Source organism: Glycine soja, chromosome 4, assembly GCF_004193775.1.
Source record: "Glycine soja cultivar W05 chromosome 4, ASM419377v2, whole genome shotgun sequence".
In the NCBI taxonomy this organism is placed as follows: domain Eukaryota; kingdom Viridiplantae; phylum Streptophyta; class Magnoliopsida; order Fabales; family Fabaceae; genus Glycine; species Glycine soja.
In genome coordinates this window covers 1,748,872-1,758,866 of record NC_041005.1, presented here as the reverse complement: position 1 = coordinate 1,758,866, position 9,995 = coordinate 1,748,872, and the positions used below count along the sequence as shown (strand labels likewise).

General features: G+C 33.4%; 1 protein-coding gene across 1 annotated transcript; it reads right to left on the bottom strand.

The window, feature by feature from the left end:
* Positions 1-404: 404 nt before the first annotated feature.
* LOC114408557 (CO(2)-response secreted protease-like) lies at positions 405-4,426 on the bottom strand. Its single transcript, XM_028371648.1, has 9 exons — positions 4,175-4,426; positions 3,825-4,081; positions 3,557-3,668; positions 2,804-3,326; positions 2,324-2,424; positions 1,989-2,231; positions 1,572-1,686; positions 1,270-1,480; positions 405-1,014 (listed from the first exon to the last, which is right to left on the bottom strand). Exons 1-9 carry the CDS (start codon positions 4,366-4,368, stop codon positions 458-460), a joined length of 2,313 nt encoding a protein of 770 aa, XP_028227449.1. The 5' UTR covers positions 4,369-4,426; the 3' UTR covers positions 405-457.
* Positions 4,427-9,995: the final 5,569 nt, after the last annotated feature.

Below are 9,995 nucleotides of genomic sequence, written 5' to 3'. Positions count from 1 at the left end.
CCTCTGATTAAGTAGACCACAGACTAAACTTTTATATGACGCAAACAGTCAAACTGTTCCAGTTACAGCAGTCGAAAACTAACATTTCCAGATTTCCTTATATCATGGAATCACAGCCCCCTTACCTTGTACAAGTTCTGTTAAAAATCCATCTTTTAGTTTGCAAGTACAATTGATTTACCAACTGGTATTAAAAACTGAGGTTGCATCCATCCAGCTATGACATTAATGTAAATTGAATCAAGTTTCTTTTTTGTATTAAGCTGTGACAAAAGTCGCATGAATAAGTTGGAAGTTGGAACAAATTTTGAGTGAAATGGAAAAAAAATAATATTTGAGAAGCTAAAACTATAATTAAATTAAAATAGAGGGCAAATGAATAATAAATAATCAAGACTGCGGAGTAAGCACCATGAAGAACTTAACTTGCATTTATTCATCACTGCTTTTAATTTCACTATTTAGTTAATACAAATGGACTTCGAACCATATATTTGCCGTTACTCCAAGTAATAGATCCAAACAGATCTTCCTTCAAAGAGGTCAAAGTTGAGGAAAAAATAACTTGGTAGCCAAGTTTTTTACTACTCTTTGTAAACTGAAGTTTATCTGGAGTCACTGTGACTTTTACTCCACTGGGAGCTTCCACAACGGGAGAGTACGCTGTTTCATCTTCTTCACCAACGTTTGTGACAGTTCTACTCACGTTCACGGCTGCTTTGCCGGTGAAGTTTACTGCTATGGAAGGGTAGTTGATGTTGGAGATGAGATCAGAACTTGAATCCTTAGGGCAACTGAAATTAGCAGGGACAGTTCTGGAGATGACTTTAACCGTGGTTATGTTAAGTCCAATGTAACACAAGTAGTTCAAGTAGTCAATGGTGTTGGTTTCGTAAACTAGGCCTGGTTGCAATGATTCAGACGTTGTCATTTCCCCTGCTCCATAGTCATAAGGTGTGGCTACCCTTCCCGAATCCGTTGTTATGGGAGCCTTCAAGTTGTTAATTTGAATTGCTGCACATATATAGAAAGATAGGAGTTGACACATTGCTGGATCACATCACTTCAAGAATATTGGTTTAATTTATGAGTAGATTATACTGAACTCCATGTTACTCAAGAAATATATCACACCATGTAATCTGTAAGGGGTTACTGTAATCGTTATAAAAGTAGGAATATTTTGTGCAATCTCAGGAAATCTTAGGAATAAGTGAGTATAATTTGATCCTTATATATATATATATATATAAGGATCAAATGTCTGACCTGAAGTCATGATGGCAGATTTGATTGCAGAGGCACTCCAAGTGGGGTTTCGTGTTTTGACACTGCTTGCAAGCCCTGAAACATGTGGGCAAGCCATGGAAGTCCCTGAGATTATGTTGTATAGTGAGGGTTTTCTTCCTTTTGGAACATCATCTGCGTTATTTCCAATCCATGCAGCGAGAATGTTCACTCCTGGTGCTGCAATATCAGGCTACAAAGAAAGAAAGAAAGGAGATTCTGTTTAGTGTTCAGCATTTAGGATAGTTTATCATGGTATGTAGAGTTTTATCATTATATCGTACCTTGAGAATATTGCTTGAAAGCGATGAAGGCCCTCTTGATGAAAAGTTTGGCACCACGGGCGCTGGCTTATAATCAAGAACTGTAGCTGTTGGTAGAATTGTTGCCACTGGATTGCTTTATATTTTTATATGCACAAACAATTTAATTAAGCCATAATCAGGAGATATAAGCTTAGTAAGGTGGTTAAGAAAGAAGAAAAGAGGAAAAAGTCATGGGATGAATCGATCTCCTGCTAACAAAATCTCACAATTGACATTTGCCCATAAAAGAAAATATGATGGTTAAGGGAGAAGGAAAGGAGGGGAAAGTTGCGGATTCAATTCCTCCAGCTAACAAAACTAACATTCGCCAAACACAATTATAAGCAAATTCTAAAATTAACAATGTTTGCTTCTGATTTTGAGTGCCATCCTTACCTGGTTGAATTGATATACTGGAGGATTGTGACGCCATCTTTTGAGCTTATCACGGTTGCTGGGAAATCTCCATAATATGATGCTATTGCTCCATTTTGGTCAGTAATATGAACCAGACCTATTCCTCCTGCCTCTTTCACCGTACCAATTTTTTCACTAGTTGAATATCCATCATTTTTTCCATCACAGACCACAATCTTTCCTTTGACTTTATTTGCATCTAAAGAATCTGGGTGGCATTGTCTGCATTTAACAAATGATTGAATCTTTTGCTGTGAGGTTTTTGAGCTTTTTATTTATTGCTGAGTTTTTCATAACTTGGAGGTTTTGCGTACCTTGCTTCAGCTAAGCTGGTACTGGCCGCCTTAGCAGATTCACCGTATATCATTGGATACTCGGCGGAATTTGAAAGAGGGGAGAAATTTATGGCTCTGCCCTGAAGTTTTATAATTATCAATGATGAGCAAAGATGACATTAGCTGCACTGTAGCGATTTAAAAAAAAAAAAAAAAGTAGAAAATTGTAATTAAAATATAAAAAAAAACATTTAATATTTTTAAGTAATTAAAAACACATAATATAGTTTATTAAATATTCTTTTAACAAAAAATTCTTTGAAAACATGTATTATCAAAATCCTAAAATGAATTATTTTTCATCAGATTCCTTTTTTATATGATCTGAAGCTTTTTCAATTAAATAATTAAAAGTATGAGATAAACTTGTGAACGTATATATTAATTAGCTCTGGCTCTAACAAGAGCAAGGAAGAGGCTTCTTTCCCAACCTCTTAAAAGAAGATGCTCAATATTTACCTTGACGGTTTTGTCGACACCCAAGACGACGTCGGACTGAAAATCCCGATCGATAGTGGAAGCTGCAACAGTTAAAATCCAAGGTGCGTCGTTGACAACCGTGGAGGAGCTGGGTCCGGAATTGCCGGCAGAGCAGACCACCAGGATGCCTCGCTCCACAGCGTGGAATGCTCCGAGGGCAATTGGATCAGTGGTCAAATCGGGTTGGAACCCAGGAGATGCACCCAGCGACAGCGACAACACATCCACTCCATCCGAAATGGCATCGTCAAACGCCCCAAGAATGGCCGACCCACGACACCCAAAGTTAGAACACACTCTGTAAACTGCCAATCTTGATTCTGAGGACCCACCCGTTGCGCTCCCCGCCGCCAGACCATAGTACGATGCATTAGTCACGGTGGCACCCACCGCCGTCGATGCCACGTGGGTCCCGTGCCCCACCGAATCCCTTGGCGTGTTGTCCCCTTCGTCGTCATCGTTTCCAGTAGGGTCGGTGTAAAATCTTGCGCCAATTAATTTCCTAATCAAAAATGAAAAACGAATACAAAGCTAACCGTTACTCTATTGGGACCCATTACTGGTGAATAGGATTGAAGTTGAAACACTTCTTAAATGCTACTATTAAACAAGAATTAATCAAGTAAGTTGGTTGTGGCTTAATTATCATTTTTAATAATAATATAAATAACATTTGCCTTTATTTATTTATTATGGTTTCCCATCTCTTTGGTGGGGCTGTTGACATTTTACCTGTTACAATTGGAGGAATTGAAGTCTTGTGATTTCATGCAGGTGCCCTTCCAACGAGATGGAACAGGACCCATACCCTCGTCGCTAAAACTCGCCGCCTCTGGCCATATACCTGAAATTTTCCATTTTTATATAAAATGATGAAACATGCATATATTTAGTACGTCATGAGAATATATATGGTAGCGGTACTTCGTTATTTGTGATATCCATAATGAATAACGTGTACATATTACGTAAATATCATTCTTATTTTATTATTGATAACCTGTGTCTAAGACGCCAAGAATGATGTCTGACGAGGAAGAAGAATTGGAGACAGCATTTGGTTTGGTGTCGATTTTGACGTGGGTTTGGTATTTAAGGAATTCCCAGGAACGTGTTGTGTGGAGATTCAGAATGGGGTCAGGGAAAACAGACACCACACCAGGTTTGTGAGCAATTGAGGCTGCCTCCTCCTTTGATAGACGAGCTGCGAATCCTGAGAAACCATGCTTGTAGTTCCGTACTAGGGCATTCTCATTCCTTCAATTCATTCACACAAAATGTATATGTAAACATATCAATCATCAAATTAATTAATTAACGTCCACAGAATAATATTATGTAATTACGTACCTTCTTAGAACTAAATTGAGAACCTGAGCGTGGTCATTGCGAAGAGAAACATTTGTTGAATCCGCGGCTCCCATATAGACGATATAAACTTCTTTACGGTTAGTGTCATCGTTATTTCCATTTCCTGCTGACACTCCAAGAAACAGCAAGAGAGTGTAGAATAAATGCAACAAAAGTGTATTATTGCCTTTCATGTTAGTTCGTATTATTATCTTAACTCTTAGTTGCACTCAGTGTGCTTGGCAGCACCCTTCCACGCTGTTATATATAAAGCAATCGGTCTTCCCTCGGTGCTTAATAGTGTCAGCACTCAGCACTCAACAGCTAGCGATTGTGATTAATATTGGGTAAAGAAAAGGTACAATATATATCTGCAGTGGTGGAATTATTGCATGCTTATTCCTTATGCGCACTGCAATTACGCGTCAAGCACTCTGTCCACGCAAAGTGCGCCAATATTTGATGCAGATATAGTTACCAATACCATATAGGAAAATTTTGTAGTTGGTGCCAAACACCATATATTCGTTAACTATAAGTGGAGGTAGCAACCAGTTAGTAACATTTAATGCGGCATGGCATTTCAATATTATACTATAAACAACATATATGGCGGTTAAAGCTTCGCAATGTATGCTATCAAATCGAAGTCATCATAAAAGAATTAATGTAGGGGAAAGACACACCTATTGGCTGCATTTCTCTTGCTCGCTAATTACAGGACTCTTTTGAAATTAATTAAACATCCTTTTAGTCTATAGTACGTTTTAATAGAATTAATTTTAAGTACATAAATATAAGAACAGAAAATATACTTGGACACTTCAAAAATTTAGTGAGAGAGAGGGAAAAAAATAAAAGTACGATAAGTGATATAAATAGAAAGAGAAAAAAATAAAAACTATTAATAGAAGGTTTAAAATAATGAGACATCGAAATATCATTGTTCATAAATATAATTACCCAATAAAGCCATGCGATTCATTCAGCTGAGTGAAAAAGATTCCTTATCCTTGGACCTTTGCAGCCAGAAGTTTTCAATTTTGAGAAATAAATTACGGGTATGGTAATTACAGTTATGACCAGCACTATCACACATATTTGACCTTTTTTATCTTCATATATACTACAAATGCTAAGATGACATGATAAGGATTTTAAGATTAAAAATAAAGTTTTTTATATTTGTACATGTGTTAAATCATATAAATTTTTTTATACTTTTACTCTTTAATTGATAACTATTTTTATGAAACTTTAGTATATAAAGTCACACATGATAATATTGGCTACTTTTATTAAAATACTTTTTGAAAATATTAAAATAAAAAATCTTAATATTTTAATGGTTATTTATTTTTATTAAATATTTCATTTATATATAAATAAATTAAACTCTATCTAATTTTGAATGAACGGAAATTTTCATAAATATGATTTGTATAACATAAACTTGCAATTGTATAAATGAGTGCGTTCAGGACAGTGGTTATATATTTTTTGGCCTTAGGAAAATTTTGTATGTGAGTCTTATCTATCTTCATTTTATTCTTTCATTATTTTGTATGAAAATTGTTAATTAGAATTTAATATTCAAGCAATATTTTCATATTTCATTCAATACTAATTTATTCAACTCTATCTTACAAAATAAATGATTTCAAATTGAATCTAGCAAAAATTAATTTTGAATATATTTTGACAAAAATAACAATTGCAAGTATTATTAATTATATTTATAAGCATTAGATGCATATAAAAAGGATTAATTTTTTAATATACTTTAATATTTTTAATAAGATATTAATTTTTCTACCAGTACTTCTCCTAATACCTTCAATTTAGGGAAAAAATTTAAGACCAATAATATTAAATTAATATTCACTAAAACTTAAATTTAGATCAAGATAAATATAATATATTTTTTCAATTCACTTTCTTTTACTATTCTCAATTAAAAAGTACAAAAATAATTTTATATTTTACAATAAAAAAAGTGTGTCATGTCACCACTCTCATTTTCATCAAAATATACATCATATTCTTTTTATAAAATTTAATCACTATATTCATTTTAATATGATTTTTTTAATTTAAAGTAAATGGAAACTATTTTTTCAATAATTTTCAAATGAATTATAAATTTCTCAAATAATTTATAATATATTTATGTGTATACGTATATTAAAATTTTATAATCTTACTAACAAAATAACAATAAATAATATAATAAAATATATTACCTAATAATTTAAATTAATTTTTTATAAATATATATAAAATTAAGAGTTTGATGGGAGGTCTAAGGTAAGGTAATGGCCTAATTGGTATTAGCATTTCCACGGCACTGAGTGCGTTCTGACGCACAAATTAAAAAGATTATCAAACTGGAAACTAATCTTGTGGCTGAGGGATGTCACCCTGTTAAGTTCGCCATTTGTCGAGAAATAATGCTTATCTTATTTGTCAGACAAAGCTATTTTTCTCCATAAAGAGGAGCTGAAGGTGTTATTAGTTTGTTTTCTCAAATCTCAAGTGATGGAGTTGGATGCATATTCCCAATTTATATTTTTTTGGTTTTGTTATCTGTCTCTTCTATCCTTTTGCGTGAGTCATCGATCAGAATTGTTCTAGTGCGCCACTATTTTCCATTTTCCACATTTGATCTTGCGATAAGTATGCACAACCGCATAGGCGATCTATGGTAGTGATGATAAGTGATTCAGATTAATTAATAGGGAACAAAATGTCCTAATTGAGTGCAATATCAAATCTCAATGGCGTTGGAGAATCAATATTTCGACTGTTGAGAGAATTCCATCATAATAATGATGACGATAAGAGGGCATGTAAGGAGAGAGAGCACATTTATTTGTTTACGAAGCTTATGTGATGAAAATAAAATTAAAATCCCAACTTTTTTGGACACGCTAGCTATAATATCAGTTGGTACACCGTTAACACTTAACAATGAAGGTGAACATCCAGCTGCTGCTGAGAGCAAGTCATTTTCCACAATTTAAGCTGGACCGATTATTCATGCAACGTTATGTAAAACTCGTTGTTCTTTCTCAACCCAGGGATTGATCTTCTCCTGTGCAAACAACTGACCGGTCTAAAGTTAGAAACAGATAGATCACTTCTGTGACGGCATTAGCTACTTTATATATATCTGATTGCCTCTAATTCTTCTTTCAAAATCATCACATATATGGGTCTATAAAAGTCAGAGAAATATATTTTTATAAAAAAATGTGTTAGAAAATAGGTTGGTAATATATACTACTGATGACATATTTTTTTAATATATTTTGTTATTATTAATTAAAATTTATTGAAAATTATAGATTTATATAAATTTTACTTCTTATTAAAGATTACTATGTGGATTTACTTGAAAATATATTTTCATTCAAGTATTTTGTAAGAGAAATGTGTTGGATGAGTCTTCTAATTTTTCAAACAGAAAGCTTGAAAAGTAATATCAAAAGTTAGTGCATTTCTGCAAAAAGTAGTTTGATTAATTTTTATGTTACCATTTAATTTTTCTTCTAGTGATCAACTGATTCACTTTAGTCTAAACCTATGTTGTTTTGCTAGGTTGTTGTAGCACAGCTTATGCCACAAACTAGAGTTTTGTTGCTTTGCAATGCAAGACCGATCGAGTTGTTCATGATTCAAGAGATCGAAGAATCATGTGTATGCCATAATTTGTAATAAGCTCAATATGAGTGGCGCACAAAAAGGATGAGTTGTTCATGATTCAAGAAAATAATCATGTAAATCCAAGACCAATCCGAAGCATTAACAAACATTGTTGAATACCCTCGTCAGTCAGTAAAAAAGGCAAAAGGGGTACTTTTGTCCCTTCAACTTGTTTTTAATTTCCTAGGGTGCAGGAAGCAATGGCCCGATTGGCATTGGCGTCTAGTTACCGACTGTTTACAGTGTTTAATTAGCCTCCTACTTTTGGGCAGATAAAGGTCGATTTTATTTTTTTTATATATCGTCAATAAAGATCAATTGTGAGCTGTTGGACCATACAAAATAGTTTGATGTGGTGACAATATAAGCGACCTTGGCAATTTACCAGGGAGTTACTATTGGTCTCATTATCATGACTAATGGTCCCATCAACGGGTTGATACCTTTTTTTTTTTTTTTCTAAAACAGTCATTTTCATGGAACACGATTCTGTTGTACAATACAGTTATACAACGAAATTTTCCATTACTTGATGGGGTGCGAATAAAAATACATAACAAAAATATGATTTCATTAAATAGTTGTATAATATAATTGTGTTTCCATATTATTAAAGGGGTAAAAAAACTTAATAATGAAAATACGATTTCATTGAAATAGTACAACAAAATTATATTTTCATTGTTCATTAGAGGGGTGTTAAAAGAATGACAAATGAAAATATGATTCACCGTACAACAGAATCATGTCTTCGTTAAATTAAAGGGATCAAAAATAAATTAACAAAGAAAATATGATTCCATTTAAACAGTACAATAAAATTATATTTTTGTTGTTCATTAGAGGGGATGTTAAAAAAATAACAACAGAAATATGATTCCGTTTTACTATTTCAATACAATCGTCGTATTTTTGTTGTTATTTCAACCATGGTGATGTGCGGCGTGGATGGAGTTACATAGGTGGCTTTGTGGCAGCGCGGATGGAATTGCAGAAGTGGCTTTGCGGCGATGCAGTGGTGGCTAGACCATGGTAGAGGGGGGGTCGTGCATGGGGAAGGGGAAGGGGAAAGAGGAAGGTTTGCACGAAGAGATAAGGGAGTCTTTTCTCAGATTTGTTGGGCCAATAGCAAAGAAAGTAGGGGCCAATAGTAGTTCTCTTTTATTGTAGCCTATGCAATTAAGTTGGGGGAGTGTAACTTTGGGCCCTTCTGCACGCCTAGAATATGGCTTGGGAGAGGAGTTTGCGTAGCATTCTCATTAAGTCATTTTAACTCAACTCATCTCCAATTGATTCTGGGCTAGAACTTCCTGCACTTCATTGTTTTCTGTTATGTCTTATTGCATTTCAGATTCTATTACAACTCATCTCCTTTTCCTCTTGTTAACTTGGTTCGGCACGTGATGGATCGATGAGAGAGTGTCAATGTTCTCACATTTTTTTAGAGAAGTTCACCAAGTTGCGGATGCTCGTGCAGTCGTGCAAATTAAGTATAATATTGAAAGTGAGGTTTCTTTCAGAATTTTTGATATAGCACTTGATTTTATTGTTATTCGCATGTTAGTGAATGTTTCATTCACAGTATTTCCCGTTCTTGGTAGCTTTTAGTTTGTAATTTTTTCTTATTTTTCACAAATTTTAATCAAGAGTGTTGAAAAAAAATGTTGCTAACATTCCTTTTTTTATAAGATTGGTGTATAATTGGTTTGTCAAATTGCCAAATTGCTATATTTTTTAATTTTTTATTAAATAATAATAAGTTGTACAAAAAAAAAGTAATATATACATTTATAAGTAATATTTTTAACTTGTGAATTATTAAATTCTTTTGTAATGCAAGTCTACCTTGATAAATACTTGTTTGTTTTCTTAATGCAAGTTGACCTTGATTCCCAATGTAATTTTTAATATAAAAAAAAATTATAAGTTGATTGTTTTTAACTAGTAATGCTAGTTATCAATACTCTCTTAACTCATTGACAAATGTACCAAATTATCACAGGTAGTAAAGTTACTCAGATGTCTAAAGTATCACAAGTAGAAGATAAACATAATGATAATAAGTTTGAATGCTTAAAGATAAGTTTAGAATAAAATATAAATATGTTGGAGCCTA

Bases quoted from the DNA above. Each gene is read 5' to 3' on its own strand.
- LOC114408557 (XM_028371648.1), bottom strand. From the start codon at position 4,368: ATGAAAGGCAATAATACACTTTTGTTGCATTTATTCTACACTCTCTTG. The intron at 3,669-3,824 runs GTTATCAATAAT...GGAAAATTTCAG, and splicing joins TCTTGGCGTCTTAGACACAG to GTATATGGCCAGAGGCGGCG. The intron at 1,687-1,988 runs GTAAGGATGGCA...AAAAATATAAAG, and splicing joins CAGTATATCAATTCAACCAG to CAATCCAGTGGCAACAATTC.